Source organism: Belonocnema kinseyi, chromosome 2, assembly GCF_010883055.1.
Source record: "Belonocnema kinseyi isolate 2016_QV_RU_SX_M_011 chromosome 2, B_treatae_v1, whole genome shotgun sequence".
Taxonomy (NCBI): domain Eukaryota; kingdom Metazoa; phylum Arthropoda; class Insecta; order Hymenoptera; family Cynipidae; genus Belonocnema; species Belonocnema kinseyi.
Window position 1 is genome coordinate 83,630,835 of NC_046658.1, and position 19,625 is coordinate 83,650,459.

Here is a 19,625-nt window from a genome sequence, read left to right on the forward strand (position 1 = left end):
CAGAACATTTGCACATATTTTCCCCTTGGACGAAACTTCTGTATTTATAATTAACTAATAAATACATATATATACCTGTACTGAACGTGCATATCCTCCAATAAATGAGTAATTAACCCTAATTCACCTTAACACGATTTCCCATGGGGTAGTTTATTTGATTTTTTTGCAAGATATGGGAATTCCTAATTTTAGAATTTAAAAAGCAGCGCGGAAATGACAGAACTACCTTAATACATAGGCATGTGTTTGCGTACGTACTACTGCGTAATTGTGTCACGCCAAAAAGAGAAAACAGTTTTAATATTTATATCTAAGAACCCAAAGGAGTATCGCAGGTTGAGACACGGCTGATTGCCTACTTTTATCATTCGCTTGTTCGTTTATATGTCAACAAAGCATATGTTCTGGAGTCATGGTCGGCTGTGAATAATTCTACACGTAAGGTCAGTGTTAATTTTTTGTTTTTGTTTCCGAAGAATGTCGGAGTCCGGGATGTCATGAGAGCGTTCTCGATTTTCCTTTTATACTTTTATATGCACTAGGTTCATTGCCTTTGTTTAGTATCGATCAATCGGTTCTCCATTTTACGTCAGAGTGAATGATTTATAACCTATTATTTGAATTCAAGTCATCTTGTTTTATAATCGACACTCAAAATAATCAGCAGTGTGCGTCAGGTCAGGGAAAACCTGATCAAACTGAAATAGAAGTTAATTTTATTATTATTTGAAAATTCAAACATTTTGTTTAAATATCATTCTTTTTGGTTACAAATTCGTCTTTTTTTATGAATTCAAGTAGTTTTTGTTTAAAATTTAAATCCTTTTTGTTTGAAATGTCAATATTTCATATTTTGTTGAGAATTCATCCTTCATTTTTATCAGTTTTATTCATTGTTTAAAAAAATATATTTTCGACTTGAAAATTCATTTTTTATTTTGGCTAAAAATTAAACTAATTAGTTGAAATTTAACTTTTTTGTTGAAAATTCATATTTTTCCGTTAAAAATTCAACTGTTTTGTAAAAATGCATATTTTCGGCTTGCAAATTTTACAAAATGGTTGACATTTTTTTCTTTATTGGTTGAAAAATAATTTTTATTAAAACATCAAATTTTTGTTGGAAATTCATTCTTTATTTTGACTGAAAATTCAACTAATTAGTTGAAAATTAACTTTTTTGTTGAAAATGTATACTTTTGTTGAAAATTTATATTTTTCCGTTCAAAATTCAACTGTTTTGTAAAAAATGCATCTTTTCGGCTTGCTAATTTTACAATATTTCTGAAATTTTTTACTTTCATGACTGAAAACTGACTTTTTATTAAAAAATAAACTGTTTTGTTGAAAATTTATCTGTTTCCATTTAAATTGCATCTTCTTGGGTTAAAATTCATAACTGATTGACAATTAATCAGTTTGAGTTCAGGATACAACTATTTTATTGAAAATTCGTCTTTCTTGGTCGAATTCAACTATTTCTGGTTTAAAATTACAATCTTTTTTTTTTTGACGTATCAATTATTAAGTTGGAATTGCTTTGTTAAAAATTCATTTTGTGGTTTGACGATTAATCATTTTAACTGTAAAAATTTAAAACAAAAATACTTCAAATTTAACTATTCCACGTTTGGTTGCAAATTTATCTTCTTTAGTCAAAAATTCAACTATTGGGTAAGTTCCTGTATTTTCCTGAAAATGTGGTAGAATAATAATCTTCTCGGCTTTTAAAAAAAAATTAGTCTTTTTCGTAGAAAATTAATCTTTTGTTGAAAATGAGTTTTCTTTCGGTTAAAAATAGTTATTTTTTCAAATTAAAACTTTGTTTTTTTAACTAAAATTTAAAGCTTGTCTTTTCTCATGTTTTTGGTCAAAAATTAATTTTGCTTGGTTGGAAATTCAACTATTTTATTGATAATTCGTTTTTATAAATTAAAAACTATTTTTTTAACAGACAATGAAACTATTCCATTTTTGCTTCGAATTTATGTTTTTTAGTTGAAATTTAATTAATTTGGTTCAAAATTCGTATTTTTAGGTTCAAAATTTAATTAATTTTTTAGAAAGTTCATATTGGTTAGTTAAAAATTAAACTATAAAAAAATCGCATTTCTGATTCAAAACTTAACTTTTTCGCAAAAATTTTTTTATTGACTGAAAAATCATTTGTGGTTGAAAATTCAGCCTTATTATTAGAAAATCCTGTTTTTCGTTTAAAAATTAATATTTCATTAATATTTTTAATTATTAATTAATTTGTTGGAATCTCGTAGTTTTTGGTTTAATTCAACTGTTTATGATTGAAGATTAAAATGTTTTTTGTTTGAATATAACTATTACACTTTTAGTTAAGAATTTATGTTTTCCTTATCGAATGGTAACCGTTTTTTCGGTTAGTTGAACTAATTTTTTGAAATTTTTTTTCTTTGTTGAAAATTATCTATTTCAACTGAAAATTTAATTTTTCAATTTTTGATACAAAATGATTTTTTTTGTAGTTTAAAATTCAACTATTTGGTTGAAATTTTATGTATTTTATGTAATTTTTGTATGACCCCTTATAAAATCCTGCATGATTGTTGATACAGAAATTGTTTAAAATAGATTTAGATAAATATGTTTTGCAACAACATTATTTTTCCTCTAGGTGTAAGGTTGTTTGTATGCCTATACGAAAGTCAGTGAAGTGAAAAATTGGTCAGGGAAAGTCGTATAATTTTGAAATAGAGATTTTTTATCAACCCTGATAATGCTAGGATGAATCGATATATTCTTTGTATTGGGAAGTTATAGGTACATGGAAAGATATGTCTCATCGGATAATCTTTTGAAATTTTAATAATTGAAACTAATTTATAATTAAATATTCATGGAAGTTTTGAATTTCAACGTGAAGTTCAAGACCATAGAAAATTAGGTGCAATTTCTTGGTGATGTTTTTTTATCATTTCTCTATTTTTTTCAAGAGCTATATAAAGTATATAAAATATTTTGATGATATATAACAGATCAGTAGGTTTATTTTATTAATTACCAATTAAAGAAAGAATTGTTTCATTAATTGTTACAAACCCGGTTATTATAAAAAATTGTGCTCTCTTTTTAGTAGCCTGTCAATTAGATTTTTTTAAATTTTCTTCACAGACTAAATCTACTTTCAAATGGAGCGTGTTCTAAAAACAGTGCCAGTGGATTTAAGAGTAAAAATGGAGGCTCTCGTACATGATTTAACATTGGCACTTGAGGAAAGTAGTAACAGTGCAAATGTAAGACGTAGATGGGGGATTAGAAGGCGAGCTCGTTCCACGGGAAATATTCGTAAGTGTAAGGGCGATTTCAATCTTATGAAAAGTATGTAAACTTTAATATTTCTATAGCCTTTTAATTTTTTGCTATCTCGAAACTGAATATAACATTTTCGTATTATCATACTTGAAGTACGAAATTTTCTTTTGGCTTTATATTTATGAGTTGAAATTTCCAATATTCAGTTTAATATTTCGAAAAAGCAATAATACTTCATTTAGGAATCGATATCTGTCACTAGATTAGAATTAACACAAGTCTTCTTTCCAGCCTCGATAAGTGCCAATAAACATTCGGACGACAGTTCATCTTCCGTTTGTGATTTAAGGATATCTAAAAATGCTTCCTCTTCTAAATATCAGTCCGACAGCGATGATACAAATCACACAAAACGATTCGCTCGCTTTTCTAATTTGAATAATGCCAGCAACTTTGAGAGCGATTCTGTAAATGAAAATTTCATGCCAAGAACCAATACCAGGCGCAAAAGGAAGTTTAAGAGAATGGCTATTGACTCTGATTCGAATCCGTCAACATCGCAAGCAGTTACAATTATTTCAAGTTCAGTTGGTAAAAAGAAACGAGTGTTTAGAAATGATTGCGAAAACAGATACGGAGCAATATGGTATGTTAATTTCAGTTGATCTTTATGTATTTCGAATACAAAACAGGGCATATTTTGTAGCACGATAAATTTAATTCAATTTTCAGGTGTGGAAAAAGGAAAAGATCCTGCAGAGAGCGATCAACTGATTGCGAAATGCGTTCTCCGAAACCATCTCGTGCTTCAAAATCGAAGAATAGGGAAAAAGTTCGAGGTGAGGATGCAATGGACTGTTCGCGTGTATCTAGTTCCAGTATTTCTTCTAGCGATTCGGAAGCAGGAATCGTGACCAACGATGAAGATCGTGAAGGTAAAAATTACGATTCTTTAGAGAAAATAAAAAAAAAATTGGATCATTCTGAGGGATTTATCACTCTTGAAATCACGTCTACGAACCTTCGTGAAATCTTTTTTAAATTATTTGAAATATTTAAAAACCCTGGAAATCTTTGCTAAATCTTCTTCTGAAATATCTTTAAATCTTTTGTAATCTTTGAAATATTTAAAAATATTTTGTGAAATTCTTGAATTAATATTAAATATTTTAAAAAAATATTATTTTGAAAATCTTAAAAATCTTTATAAAATAATTAAAACCCTTTTAAAATATGTGACATTTTTTCCAATGTTCGTTGTGAAGTCTTTGCAAAATCTTCTAAAATAATTTGAAATCTTTTAAAATGATTGGAAAATTTTAATAAATCTTTGTTGAATCTTCTGAAATAATTTAAAATCGTTCTGAAATCATTAAAATTTTCGTTGTTTAATCTTTTCGAAGTTTTGACATCTTTGAATATTTGTGAAATCTTTTGATCTTTTTAAAATCTTTAAATCTTCTAAAATAAGTTGAAATAATGCTTTCAAATCTTAGAAATATTTCAGCTGCTTTTAGAATCATTCAAATTTTGTATAAAATCATTGAAGTATTTGAAATCAGTGAAATCTTTTTAAATCTTTTGAAATCTTAAAAAAAATTTTAATTATTTTGTGATATTGAAATCTTTGGAAAGTAGTTGAAGCCTTTGAAATATTATCAATTTTGCTGTTAAATCTATGTAAAATTATTCAAATGTTTTGAAACCTTTAAAATCTTTGTGACATTATTGAAATTTTCGTTGTGTAATCTTTTCGAAATGCTTGAAATATTAAAAAATTTGTGTAATCTTTTTATTTCTGTTAAATTTTTGAAATCTTTGTGAAATTTGTTTAATCTTCTAAAATAAGTTGAAATATTTAAATAAAATTGTAAATCCTTTCGAATCTTAGAAATCTGGAATAATATTTGGTGAAATCATTAAAATCTATAAAATAATTGAAATATTTGTTTAATCTTTTGAAATACTTTGAAATCATTGAAGTCTTTACAATATTCTAAAATAAGTTGAAATAAATCTTTAAAGTCTTCGAAGTATTTCAGCTGCTTTTAGAACTATACACATTTTTATAAAATCATTTAAATCCGTGAAATCTTTTTAAATCTTTTGAAATATTAAAAAATGTAAATCTGAAATCTTTAAAATTATTTTGTGATATTGAAATATTTCGAAAATAGTTGAAGCCTTTGAAATAATATAAATTTTGTTGTGAAATCTTTGGAAAATCTTTAAAATTATTTGAAATGTTTTTAAACCTTTGAAATCTTAGCGAAAGTTTCTGAAATTTTTTTTTAAATCTTTGTTCAATCTTTGTGACATTATTGAAATTTTCGTTGTGTAATCTTTTCGAAATCATTGAAATATTGAAAAATCTGTGTAATCTTTTGATTTCGGTTAGGTTTTTGAAATCTTTGTGAAGTTTGTTTAATCTTCTAAAATAAGTTGAAATCATTAAAATCTCCAAAATAATTGAAATATTTTTTTAATCTTCTGAAATACTTTGAAATCATTGTAAAATCATTGAAGTCTTTAAAATTTTCGAAAATAAGTTGAAATAAATCTGTAAAGTTTTAGAAATATTTCAGCTGCTTTTAGAATCCTTCAAATTATTATGAAATCATTTAAATATTTGAAATCAGCTACGTTTATTCTAAAATATTTTTAAATCTTTCAAATCTTTTTTTTTTACAGTTTTGAAATTTATTCTGTGATATAATTGAAATATTTTTTGAAAATTTGTGAATTCTTTTAAATCTTTATGTAAGCATTGAAATATTTTTAAATCATTTGAAGTAAATCTTGAGTATCTTGGAAATATTTTATCTGATTTTAGAATCATTCCAATATTTATGAAATTGAAATATTGTTAATATTCTGAAATATTTTAAAATCTTTGTGAAATCAGTTAAATCTTCTAAAATAAGTTGAAATAAGTCTTTCAAATCTTAGAAATATTTGAGCGGCTTTTAGAAGCATTCAAATTTATATAAAATCATTGAAATCTTTTAAATCAGCGAAATCTTCTGAAATCTTAAAAAAATTTAATCTTTGATATCTTTAAATTTATTTTTGATATCATTGAAATATTTGTAATTTTTGTTGTGAAATATTTAGAAAATCTTTAAAATTATTTGAAATGTTTTTAAACCTATGGAATCTTAGCGAATGCTTCTGAAATAATTTAAATAATTTTAAAATCTTTGTGAAATTACTGAAATTTTCGTTGTGTAATTTTTCGAAATCCTTTAAATATTTAAAAATTTGTGTAATCTTTTGATTTCTATTGAACCTTTGAAATACTTGTAAAATCTTTAAAGATAATTTAAATACTTCGAAATTTTCTGGAATCTTCGAAATATTGAAAAATGTTTTTAGAAAAATTTGAAAATTTTGCGAAATCTTTGACAATATTTGGAAGTCTTGAAATGTTTTAAAATCCTTGAATTATTAAAAACTATTCAGTGAAGTCATTTAAATCTTTGTCAAATCTTTGAAATATTTTTAATCTTCTGAAATCATTTGAAATCTGGAAAATCTTTGTGAAATCATTGGAATCTTTCAAACAATTTTTTTAAATTATTAAAATCATTGTAAAATAATTAAAATGTTTGAAATTTTTTGAAAGCTTTGTGGTGAAATCTGAGAATTTTTTTCGAAATCTTCTGAAATGATTCGAAATATGTTTAAACCTATTAAATCTTTGCGAGATCTTCTGAAACAATTTAAATTCTTTGAAATTTTTATGAATCTGAAATATTGAGAAATATTGTCAGAAATTGTTAAAAAATATTACAAAACAAAAATGTCAATTATTTTGACTCGGCGAAATCTTCCGAAATGTGTGGTTTTAAATATTTTGAAATCATTCAATTCTTTTGGAATCCTTGATTTATTTGGAAAATATTAGGTAAAATCATTCAAATTTTTTTAATCTTCTGAAATTGTTGTGAAATTATTGACATTTTTGTTGTGTAATATTTTCTAAGTCTTTGAAATGTTTTGCATTCTTCTATATCTTTTTCAAATTTTTTAATCTTGTGAAATACTTTGAAATAATTTATGAAACCATTGAAATATTTGAAATCTTCTGTAATAATTCGAAGTATTTAAAAATCTTTATAATCTTTTCTAAGTTCTGAAATCTTTAAAAGTATTTGGTAATCATTAACACCTTTAAAATTTGTTGAAATATTTGCGAAATCTTTATAATCTTCTAAAAGGATTTGGAAACTTTGAAATATTTTAAAGTTTTTCGGAATATTTGAAATATTGAAAAATATCTTGTAAAATCATTGAAATTTTAGTGAAATCACTGAAGTATTCAAACTCTGCGAAATCTTCTGAAATAGTTTCTAATATTTTGAAATCATTCAAATATTTTAGAATCATTAAGTTATTGAAAAATGTTAGGTGAAATGATTTAAATATTACATGTTTTTTTTTTTTTAATCTTTGTGAAATCATTGACATTTTGGTTGTATTTGAAATGTTTTGAATTCTTCTATATCTTAAAAAAAAATTTTAATCGTGTGAAATGCTTTGAAATCTTCTGAAATAAATCTTTAAACAAAAATTTTAGCTGCCTTAGAAACATTCAAATCTTCTGAAATAATTGGAAATATTTAAAAAACTTTTTAATTTTTCCAATTTACAAAATCTTAAAAAATATTTGGTGAAATCATTGACACCTTTGAAATGTGTTTGAATATTTGCGAAAGCATTTGTAATCTTCTAAAATGACTGGGAACCTTTGATATCTTTTGATTGCTTTCGGGATCTTTGAAATATTAAAAAATATCTTGTTAAGTCATTGAAGTATTTGAAATATATGCGAAGTCTTCTGAAATATTAAAAATCTTTTTGCTTTATTGAAACCTTGAAAAATATATTGAAATCTTAGAATTCTTTCAGAATTTTTTATCTATTTTGTATTTTGTTCTATTTCTTTTCGAATCTTTACAATTGCTGTGAAGTTTTTGAAATCTGATAAACAGTAAATAGTCGAGTAGTTAACTCATCGTATGATTGATACGAAATTAAGCCAAATAACTCTATCTAATAAGCGTCTCACTTCCCAGGCGATGATGAGCAATCCGACTGGATCGGAGAATCAAGTTGGTGGGATGATACGGAAAGTATTAGCGAAGATAAAGTAGCAACAGATCCTACTTTCCAAGCAATTCTTCACGGAAGTTTCGAGCATCTAAGCGACGAAGTCAGAAAATCATACAAACAAAGAATTCAATGGATTCGTGATGGAATAAATGGGCGAGAAATCCGCGCTGGTCGTCGACACGTTGATAATAAACCTGGATACTCAATAATAACTTCTGCCAACGAAAAAGTATCCAGATTCTTGCAAGATCCGAATCAAAGCGAATTGAAATTGCATCCAATGCACCAACCAGAACGCGAAAAACTGCGTCGACTCGCTAATCTTTACAGTCTGAGTCTCAAAGGCGATTTAAGCTGTCCAATTTTGTACAAAACTCGACACACCACCCAGGCTATCTGCGTTGACCAAGTGTCTCTCAACAGGTTCTCTGATTACAAGCGACTGAGGAAAACACCGCCGAATTCTCCCAATCCGGATTCCTCGATGCAGAATCAAGATTTACAAATTTCAGGCCCGAGTTGCAATTCACAGATTCCGGCACACAATATTGTTGGGTCCATGCAAAATTTGACTAAACTTCCGCAATTTGAGTGGAACTCTCATATTGCTGGAGTTGATGTTCAAGCCAAACCGAGGTTTCACAATTTTGGGCATTCAAAGTCTAGTTAGATTAATGCAGTTCATCTGCAAAGCTTTTTTAGGAGATATTTTTTTTGGAAAAGTACTTTAATTTCCAGATTAGAGGATTATAAAGTCAGCAATTAATCGTAGGAGAACTAAACGTTATTTTAGTTTTAATTCGAAATTTTTTAAGAACTGATAGATTACGTGTTTCTTCAAATATTTATCTTTACAATATACTGAACTGTCGTTCACAAGAGAAAATCTCCAAATGGGGAGATTATTTCAATAAATGTTAAAAATGGGGAATGTTTAGATCGTGTCAAAATTTGGCGAATAATTAACTTGTCAGAGAACGTATTTCTTTCCAAAGGCAACCGATATTTTTATAAAAAAAGTTTAACTTTTCGGGAAAGATTATAAAGTGGAATAGCATTTCTTGTATCCAGCGGTCACAACATTGCACAACAACGAATTAAACTAGCATTTGATGTGCAGTTTGGATATAAAATTTTTTCATGATGAAAAAATGATTGCTGATTGATGAACAGCTTTTTCAAACTGCAATAGTGTGAACCTAACGTTGAGAATAGGTTACCCAATGAATTGAGTTAAAGATAAATTATATATATATTTAAATAACTCTTTCCAAAAATTTAATGAATTCGTGAAGACTGTAGAAAAGTAATTAACTACATAGTTTATAAAACTGAGTGTTCAATTATATAAAAAGGGTCTGTAAAGTAGACAAACCTTTATTGGTATATTATTTCAATAATATATTGTCGTTTTGGAACATTGCTCTATTTATACTTTTTTTTCGTAACAATTATAAGCTTTAAATGTACTTATATCATTAGTAAATTGAAATAAACGAAAATATACAATCAGAGGTTTTAATGTACATTTTTTATAATTCTAGAAGACAAAAATTACAGTAGGTTAACTTAAGTTTATAAGGAAGGGCTTCAATTAATGTTGGGCCAGTTTTTTTTCCGCTGCCATTACATTTTCATTAGCGATCATTTGGAATTCCTGAAACCTTTGGGAAATCCTCTGATTCATTTTCAAGTATTTTTCCATGCAATTGAGGGCGCATTTCTCTTCTTTCTCCTTAATATCACGACTCGTAAAATCACTGATGCAGTCCACAAAGCAAATTTCGGAGAGTTTATTGTAGTTCATCAGGAATTCCCGAAACTATAAAGTGAAAATAAAATATTGAAAAAATACCCGAGGGCAAAAATATTCCATAGAAAATTTTTGTCCGGTCTTTTCGACAATACTTTTAACGATCGGAAATAAAATATTGAAACAAAGAAAATCTCAATCTTCCTAGAAACAAAATTGTATGCTATTTATTCGTGGCTAAACAATGTTTTGAATCTTTCTATTGAAAATTGTAAATTCTTTTAAGGTTTTAGTTTAGTTTTTTTAACGGTAAATATGCAGGGTGGCTGTTTTAAACGAGGAAAAGCACTTGTTGATTTTTCCCGGTTAGTGAAAATGTTTTCACGGTCATTGAAACTTAAAATTTTGAACTCTTATTTATTTATTTAAATCAGTGTATGGGTAAACCCCTTTGGTACATATAAACTTACTAACTAAAAATAACGGTTAAATCTAAGTAAGAGGTATTCGAAAGGCTAGAACCGCCGCGGCTGTAAATCGTGTTTCGCACAGAGCTTCTGAATTGATATGCAGTTGTGTTAAAAAGGTCGAGCTGGTTGTTACGATTTATTATAAACGAATTGGCCTCACAGCAAATTCTGGAGATCACGGAATTAGCTCCGTAATTTGTACGGTGATTTGTAACATAAAATAAAGATTTCTTTTTACGGAGCGACTTAGTTGGTGCAAAAAACGTAACTTCAGAAAGAATCGAAGGACATTTTGTAATGTTGTTGACAATACCGTGAGGCAATACCTAGAGGCAAGTTTCGGAATATTTAGTATGGTTCTTATACCATTAAATTTTTTTCATTTAAAGTAATCAAAATTGAACTTCAAATTCATTTAATTCAAATACCGTTAAATTGCAAAATTTCACATTTAGAATTTCTCAACATTGAATAGTTTAAATACTTCTGGTAAAAATTTTGAAAATTCACGTTATCATTTTCATTTCAATACTCTAATTTATAAATATTCAAAATTGTATCATTTAAGTAATTTTAAGATATAAAAATTAAACGATTATATTCTTTTTAAAAGGTACACTTTTTCAATTAGAAGTTAAATTATTCTTATTTTAAGTCATTTTAAATTAATAATTGTTCAATTATTATTTATATATCGAATTTCCATACTTTCACTTACAAATTAAAGATTTAACAATTAAAATTGTAACTTACAAAGTTTAAATTAACTCTGAAACTTTCACGATACGAGACTATTTCGAACAATTCAGTTGAAGATTTTATACTATTAATATTTGATTTATAATTGCTCATTTTGAACGAACATTCAAATATTTTTAAAAATACTAAAGAAATGTTCTCTTTTTTATGTAAATTTTTGTATGCAATGTGTTAAAGCTAGAATATTTTAGGCTGGCCCAATTCGAATTTGAATAAAAGCGTTAAGTTACTTTACTTATTTTAATATACTAAAGTTTTAGAATTGAAACAATTCAATTTTCAACGCTAACATTGTAAATTTTTTATTTTTAAACCAAATCAAAATTGTCTTGTAAAGTTAATTATTGTTCAATCTTTAATACTCGAACTACAGTTCAAATTAAGAAATAATTATTTTTTATATTTACAGTTGATCAATTAAAAACTTTTTTTTTGTCAAAAATTTCAATTTCAAATGCTTTAAGTTCCTAACTGTTTAACAAGTAGACTATCAGAGTTGGGATTTTGTTTAATCTCATAAATTCCATATCTGAAAGTCAATTGCACGAATTTGAATGGATCAAAACATTATTTTACAATGACAATCTGATTGCGAACAAAATAGACTTTTTAAATCTTTTTTTCTGTATTAAAATTTTTATTACATTTTTTTGTAAAATACTATAAATATGACATTTTTACAGTTGTCTTTTATACAAAATTCGCTTTTTATTAAAGTTTTAACAGGTAAAACTGGGAAAAATTTAATATTAAGTTTTCAACAGTTGAAAATGAAAGAAAATGCCGAATTTTATATTTTTAAAAAGAGTTAAAAATGTAATATTTACATAATTTTACATGAGAATTTGATAAATAAAAATTCTAATACATGCATTCTTTTGAATTCGATTTTTTCGTAAACGGGTTGCCATTGATAAATAATATTTTGGCAAATTAATTTTCATCCGATTAAGTCTCCAAAACTGCATTTTAAAATGATTTAAATTGAAAATTTGAGCTTGAAAATGAAGACACAAGATATAAAATTTGGTAAGTTAAAAATTTTATAATTACGATTAGAATTAATAGTAATTATATCTTATTTTATCATGAATTAATAATGATTAAAAATTAATTATTTAGTAAACTGATTCAGTTTTCCCGTCATTTCCGAGCCCAGCGCCCACCCTAAAAACGGCTTAAATTTGTCATTAAAACCCTAAGTATTTATACAAAAAATGATTGTCATAAATAATGTATAAAATTGACGTAAAATCTTAAAAAATTATTTAAATAACGTAAACTCTCAAGTCTAATGCTCTAAATTTGCAATGATTTATAAATATGCAGACAAAATTTCAGGTTTTTGAATTTATGTATCTTAAAACACGTGTTTCATTTGCATATAGATTAAATAATTTAAAAACGAATTTAATAAAACCTAAAATACTAAAAAAGAAAGATTAAAAACATTCATAAATTTCAGTTTAGAAAAAGTACAAAACATAACCTCTAAAAACATGTTAAATCATTTTAAATAAAGAAGTACGAACTGTCTTAATTTCCTCGGATCCCACATTTGATGGAAGTTGCATTGCCATTTTGTTAAGCTAGATAATCCTCATGCAAATTTATTCTTAAATTTGAACTTTTTTGTCACCACACGTCGAGTTTGCTATTTTGAGGTTAGAAAACTTCGTCTGCTCACAGCGGTGCGGTCATAAAACCAAAAAGCTGCGCGTAGAAAAATTGCTGCTCAATTTTGAGAACACCTGCGTCTAAAGAATTGTAAACAACAACAAATTCGAATCATTTCTTGTCATTAGGAAGCAGTTTTCGTGTTTGTATCAAGTTTATAGTGTTTTAAGTGGTGCAAAAGTGTTTTTTTCTCGTTTTTTCGACTTTAATTTCGTGGTAAGTAGATGTTTCGATTCCAAAAGATGTGTGTTTTATCAACAAGAATGATTCAATTTTATAGGACATTTAGCACAAAATATTGGTGAAAAAAATGAATATATTGTAATCCCTTGAATAGTTTCTGACGTTTTTGTGGAAATCCATATCATTTTTCATGTTTCATGGCATAGCTTTTTTTGGTTTTAAGGTTATGTCTGTTTATTTTTCCCACTTTTCCGGTGGCGGTTCGTTCAAATAAACTCCTCGTAACCGTTAGATCGAGTAATTTTTAGCAGATGTTCGATATCGAAAGCGTCGACAGGTGACAGGCGGCAATTTCCCATAAAAGTATATACAGTCTTTAAAAAATTGTTTCCGCATTTTTGAGAAAAAAGTTTAAACGACTTTGCGTAGCTGTCAGACACCTAAATTTCTCGAAATTTCCTAGTTTTGAATTAAATTTGTTGTATTTGAAAATGTTACCCACAAAATTCTTCGTTCTACTTCTGACAGTGGCTGAAGATCATTTTTTAGTTTTTCTACTTCTTTATTTTATAATTACTGTATCAATATTTATACCCCATAACGAAATAGGTTTGTGATATTTTCTATAAGTACATACGTCTTTTCTATATATTGAATATTAAAATGAAAAGGAAGAAAATTTATATTGCGATTTATTTACATTTCAGATCCGACGAATCATAATCCGATCGAAGAGATAAAATGAATCAAATTCCTGTTTCGACATTGACTAAAAATGCAAAAAAATAGAAAAATTCTTCCTAAGTCCACACAAACACGATTAGCAAGTAATGAAGCCACGACTCGAAATAAGAAACCTTTGCTTTTGCATTCGAAAAAGACTGAAAAACCGAACAAAAATGCACTTTCATATAATAAATTCAACCCATCAAAAAGTGTTCCTTCGAAAGGTGTACAAAGTGCTCAACGAAAAATGCCCTCCTTGCAAAAGCCAGCTAAGGAATATAAAGTTGCAGATTTTGCAGAAAAGAGTGAGAGCGTGTCAACGCCATCGACAACCAACACTGAAAGAGAAATTGCTGAGGCGGTATTTTTATTAAGGAAAGAAATTAGCGAGTGGAGAGCCCAAGAATCTTTACGGAGCAGAGACGATGGTAATTTCAATAATTGAATAATATTATAAATTATATCAAGCCCATTTTCTTTTACGAATCAAAAACTCAACCCTGGCGACATTTTCTGATTGGAATTTATTCCGAAATCTGGATCCGAATCGCCCCGAACTAATCCGATAAAATTCTACATTTCGGTCGATCCAAATCCGTTCAAAATTAATCCAATTACTAATTATTAATTTATTATTAATTTTATTTTTAATATTATTAATCGATTATTAATTATTATTATTATTATATTATTATTTATATTTATTATATTATTATAATTATCGATTTTGAGTTTGGATTAAAAGTTTGTTATGGATTGAATCAGATTCGGATTTTTTCAGAGTGAATTCCTATCAGAAAATTTTTCGTCAATAGTTATGGACATATAACATAAAAAAACAGAGTTTTTTGGCCTCTGAAAGTGGCCGCTAGACCGGGGAAATGGTCATTTTATGAGAGAGGGAAATTACTGCATTTATTTTTTGGCCGTGAATTTAACAAATTTTTATTGAAAAAAATCTGTCTAAATTTGATTTCAACATTTTTTTGAATAATCAGTTGAATTTTTATCTTTTTCAATTATGATATCATTCAGTTTATAATGCGTAATCGTAAAATATTCCACTTCCCAATTTTTGATTTTGGATTTCAAACTTCAAGTGTACATTTTCATTCAAAGAATTTTAAAATGTAGTTTTAAAGACTTAAAAATTAGAAACGTTTGAAATCGTACATTTTTTTATACAAACATTTTTCGTGAATATAAATTATAATAATTTTTCTAATTGAACTATGCATTAGGGTTTAGTAAGTAAATAATAATTGATTTTATAAGACGAATCGTAATCAGTTCGAAGCTCCAGAATTTCCAGATTTTATCGTTAAAAATTAAACTGTTTCAATTGGAATAAAGTCTTAGTAGTGAAACAAATGTATACGCCCGATTGAAAAATTATATACTATTTTCCATTTTTAAATAACTTCAAAATATTAGATTCACAATTAAAGGTTTTTATTAAATTTAAAATATTGTTTTAGTCTAAAATTAAAAATGTTGTAATTTTTAAATTATAAAAAATAAAAATTGCCTAATATTTATAAATATTTGATTGTTGATGTAAAATCAGTTACTATAAATGAAATATTCGAAACTAAACAAAAAAAAACTTTGAAGGTTAACATTTTTATTCTTCTATTTCAACAAATTTAATTTACTCAAATTTAATTTATTCAAAATTAATTAACAATTTGAAATGATATATATATTTTCAGATTTTGAACGAAAAATTTAGAAGCTTTTTAAGAAATATAAAATACTTTAAAAGAATAAAAAACATTTTCTCAAGATTCCTAGTAAAATTGAAAATTACTTTTTATTTTTAAAAAATAATTTTAAGAGAATATTTAAAAAGATTTAAAAAGATTTCCAAAATTGTCAAGAATGAGTCTGGAAGATAAGGACAGACTTTTAATTTTTCATGTTTCAAAAAGGAATTTAGGAAGAATTCAAATAATTTTAAAAGATGTTTGGAAGTTCTGAAAAAAGTTCAAAAATAATTTAAAATTTGAATAAATGCAAAACAACATGTAGATGTTTCAAGATTTTTAAATAAAATTTTGAAGCTTTTTAAGGACAAAACAAGGAAATTTTTGCTACCTCTAAACGACCAAGTTATAAATTTAACTATATATAATTTCTTTATAAATTAATCAAAAATATCGGATGATAATTTCCTATAATCAAACATCACTGGCGACATCATTTAAGGAAAATTAAGAGAAAAAACGATGTATTTCAGCCTTAAAATATCCACACAAGGTATTTGTTTGCATAATTTATTTATGAAATTAATAAAAAATATCGGATCACAAATTTTTATAATCGAGTATTATTTTTTCGATGAAAGCAAATAATTTTAACGCAAAAATTTACTTTTCAAACGAAAAATCCATAGTGTAGACTATTTGTTAAGTTAATTTGTTTATAACAATTAACTTAACAATGCCATTTTTATTTTTGCTTTTTAACTACCCACGTGCATAAAGTCTCGACTTTTTCTTCATCCTTTGCATTAACATAAAAGTTTGAACCGAACAAAATTAAAAAATCAGGCCAAATAAATATCTTAAAAATTTAATGCTTAAATTTTCTTTAAAAAATCCAAAATCGGTTAAGGATTGCCTGCTACAAGTTATTTTGAACAAGTAACTTTGTTGTCACATCTAGTCAATTTTGATAATCTCTTAAATTTTTTGTAATTTTCAGAAATTATTTTAGAGTTTTATTTAAGATTGAAAAGAGATCTATTTAACAACGAATAATTTTTTGCGAAATAAGCATTAAAAAGATTCACAGTTAAAAAACGGACTTCCAAACTACATCAATTATCGGCTCATTAGAGACAAAAATAAACAATGAAAAAAGAGGGAGAAAAAAGGAAAAATTCAACAAAAACCAACGTCTCATTTTGTCTTTCTCCATCCTTTTTATTCTGCTGGGGATCCAACATGTTTCGAGGGCAAATTAGACCTCATCAGGGATTATTTGCAGGAAAAAACTAAAGATATAAAAAACTAATATACCTGAAAAGAAAATATTTCGATTGATATTAATTAAAAGTTGATTAAGTCTAATATAACCAATGTCTTTAGTGAGAAAATGATTGTTCTATCAAAGGATTCTTTTTACTTCAATGTAAAAAAGGTTACTTTAAGCAATTAATAACTCTGTACTAACAACAGATGAAATTCTTCACATGATATGACGTGGAATTTCTCTTTAAAACATTAAAAATCATTGTGTTTCAAATTAAAATTGTGATGGATCGTTCCAGTTTAATAAGAATTTATATTATACTGAAGAGGACGTGCATAAATTACGTAGTCTTTTTGTTTATTGAACATTTGCCTTACAAATTAATCTGTTTCGATTATAAACGATTTTTTTTTTAATTCAACAATCTGGTAGAAAATTCAACTATTTAGTCGACCGTTGAACTACTTTGTTGAAAATTTATTTCCGTGGTTGAAAATTCCACTGTTTTGTAGAAAATTCGCGTTTTTAATTGAAAATTCACTATTCAATTTTTGGATAAAATATGATATTTTCAAGTATAAATTCAACTATTTGGTTGAGAATTGTTTTAATTTGTCGAAAATCCACATTGTTGTTAGAAAATGAATCATTTCGATTGAAAATTCAGCTGTTTTGTATAAAGCTCTCATTTTGAACTTTCAAATAAAGCGTTTTGAATGCAATTTTTATTCTTTTTTTATTGAAAAATCTTCTTGATTAAAATGTGTTCAAAATTAATCTGTTTTACTTGAGTATTCAAGTATTTTGTTAAAAATTCATCTTTATTGTTTAAATTTAACTGTTATTTATTTTAAATAAAAATGTGTTTTTGATTGTGAAATATCAACCATGATATTATTTGTTGAAAATTCATCTTTTTAGCTTAAAAATGATTTTTTTTTGTAGTAAAAATTTAACTACTAAGTTGAAAATTCAACTGTTTGGTTCAAAATGAACTATTATGTTGTAAATTCATATTTACATTTGAAAATTCAAAATTTATTCATATAATTTCTCTAAAATCTTTCTTTTTTGGTAGAAAAATAATCTTCGTGGTTGAAAAGTTAACTACTTTGTATAAAACAGATTTGCAAATTCATCTCATTTGTAAGAAATTTAATCTTTTTTTTAAGAATTCAAATTTTTTGTTGAAAATTAATCTCTTTTGGTTCAGGATTTTAATATTTTGTTTAAAATAAATCGTCCTTTTTAGTTCAATTCAACTGTATTTGATCCAAAATGAAAATATTTTCTTGGTAAAAATATAATTCTAGAAGAATCTAGAAGAAGAATCTAGAAGAATCGTCATAGAAAATTATTATAAGAAAAACAGTACAGAAATAAATAATGTTAAACTTTTAAAAGAAATGATGCGAAAAATAGAGAAAATACAAACTAATCATTTGTTTATCTATTTAACGTAGAATTTCAAACTGTTTCAAGGGATTTCACAGGATTCGGCCGATTTCAAGGAGTTATATAGGATTTTAAAAGACTTAAAAGATTTCAAATAAATCAACGGATTTCAACAATTTCAAGAATTTAAGACTTTTAAAAGAATTTCAAGACGTATCCAATGATTGTAAGGGATTTGAAAACAATTTCATGGAAATTCGCAAAATTTAAAGAGTTTTATCGACTGTACAAGGATATCAAGGGATTTCAAAGATTTCTAGGGATAAACGAAATTTCATTTCAAGGGATTTTTACGGATTTCGACCACTTCAAGAGACATGAAGGAATTAAAAAATTTCCAAAGTATTTTCAATATTTTAATTTATTTAAAAAATAAAAAAAATAGAGGGATTTTAAAGAGTTGTTTAGGATTTCCAAAGATTTTGAGGGATTCTCTCAACGATTTCTATGGATTTTAACAGATTTCAAAGAATTTCATGGATTTGAATGAAATTTCAAGCGATTATAATGATATCAAGGGAATTTAAAGATTTTTGCTGTATAAAGTTTATTTGTGCAGAATCACTATTTTTGTGTAGTTTAATATGAGATTATGAGTGGTATCAAATAAATCGTTCCTTTGTAGTTTGTTTATTTTTACATTAATTCCAATAATATTTATTTAGGATTAGAAAAATGATGATTATATGATTGTTATTGTAAAAAACTTTATTAATTTTCCTTAGTATTAGTTAATTTTTTACAAAAGTAGCTAATATAAAGTTAACTTTTGAAACGGTGACGATAACTATAACTAGTTCCTGTCAAAAGTTATCCCACCCATAACTGCTATACAAACAGCTGAAAAGCATATAACAATAACAATTCCGGCCACTTTTTTAAATAAAATTAGCCACTTTCCACTTTCTGGAAGGCTGGCCGTCCTGTAATTTAGAATGAGTGAAATGTTTTATGGTTACAATTAAGGCTCTTTTTATTAGTTCTATATCATTCCATTTTTTTCGAAAACAAAATCGTATTCATTCTTGAGTATTTTCCAACTTCTTTATCAGTTTCCTTGAGTCATTATCACAATATGAAATTGTCATGCCTCGTATGGCACTATCGAGGCAACTCGCATCAGCCGAAATAGCTCAGTTGGGAGAGCGTTAGACTGAAGATCTAAATGTCCCCGGTTCAATCCCGGGTTTCGGCAATTTTTTAAATTTTATTTATTTATTTAT

At 26.3% G+C, this 19,625-nt stretch overlaps 3 protein-coding genes and 1 non-coding gene across 7 annotated transcripts in view; 3 read left to right on the forward strand and 1 right to left on the reverse strand.

Moving 5' to 3' along the window:
- Nucleotides 1-80: 80 nt before the first annotated feature.
- LOC117167331 (G patch domain-containing protein 2) lies at nt 81-9,833 on the forward strand. 3 transcript variants are annotated; one of them, XM_033352186.1, is made up of 5 exons: nt 81-446; nt 3,148-3,327; nt 3,580-3,934; nt 4,021-4,223; nt 8,367-9,833. In XM_033352186.1, exons 2-5 carry the CDS (start codon nt 3,165-3,167, stop codon nt 9,071-9,073), a joined length of 1,428 nt encoding a protein of 475 aa, XP_033208077.1. In that variant the 5' UTR covers nt 81-446; nt 3,148-3,164; the 3' UTR covers nt 9,074-9,833. The 3 variants fall into 3 exon arrangements, with proteins under 3 accessions (XP_033208077.1, XP_033208075.1, XP_033208078.1); XM_033352184.1 differs by having other exon boundaries at nt 82-446; nt 3,148-3,354; XM_033352187.1 differs by having other exon boundaries at nt 82-446; nt 3,148-3,321; nt 8,367-9,832.
- A 15-nt stretch (nt 9,834-9,848) lies between these two features.
- LOC117167332 (mitochondrial import inner membrane translocase subunit Tim9-like) lies at nt 9,849-13,063 on the reverse strand. The gene is made up of 2 exons (XM_033352188.1): nt 12,918-13,063; nt 9,849-10,225 (listed from the first exon to the last, which is right to left on the reverse strand). The coding sequence occupies exons 1-2, from the start codon at nt 12,963-12,965 to the stop codon at nt 9,998-10,000; spliced, it is 276 nt and encodes a 91-aa protein (XP_033208079.1). The 5' UTR covers nt 12,966-13,063; the 3' UTR covers nt 9,849-9,997.
- A 76-nt stretch (nt 13,064-13,139) lies between these two features.
- LOC117168218 (serine-rich adhesin for platelets-like) overlaps nt 13,140-19,625 on the forward strand; it is a 160,783-nt gene continuing 154,297 nt past the window's right edge. The window contains exons 1-2 of one of the 2 annotated variants that reach the window (XM_033353701.1): nt 13,140-13,278; nt 13,953-14,399. In XM_033353701.1, coding sequence (XP_033209592.1) covers nt 14,021-14,399 — 379 coding nt within the window. In that variant the 5' untranslated portion in view covers nt 13,140-13,278; nt 13,953-14,020. Of the gene's footprint in view, nt 13,279-13,607; nt 13,855-13,952; nt 14,400-19,625 lie in introns of those variants that run through there. The other variant, XM_033353700.1, reaches the window with a different exon arrangement.
- Nucleotides 19,525-19,597, forward strand: Trnaf-gaa. Its single transcript has one exon. It is a non-coding gene; the product is annotated as a tRNA-Phe (tRNA).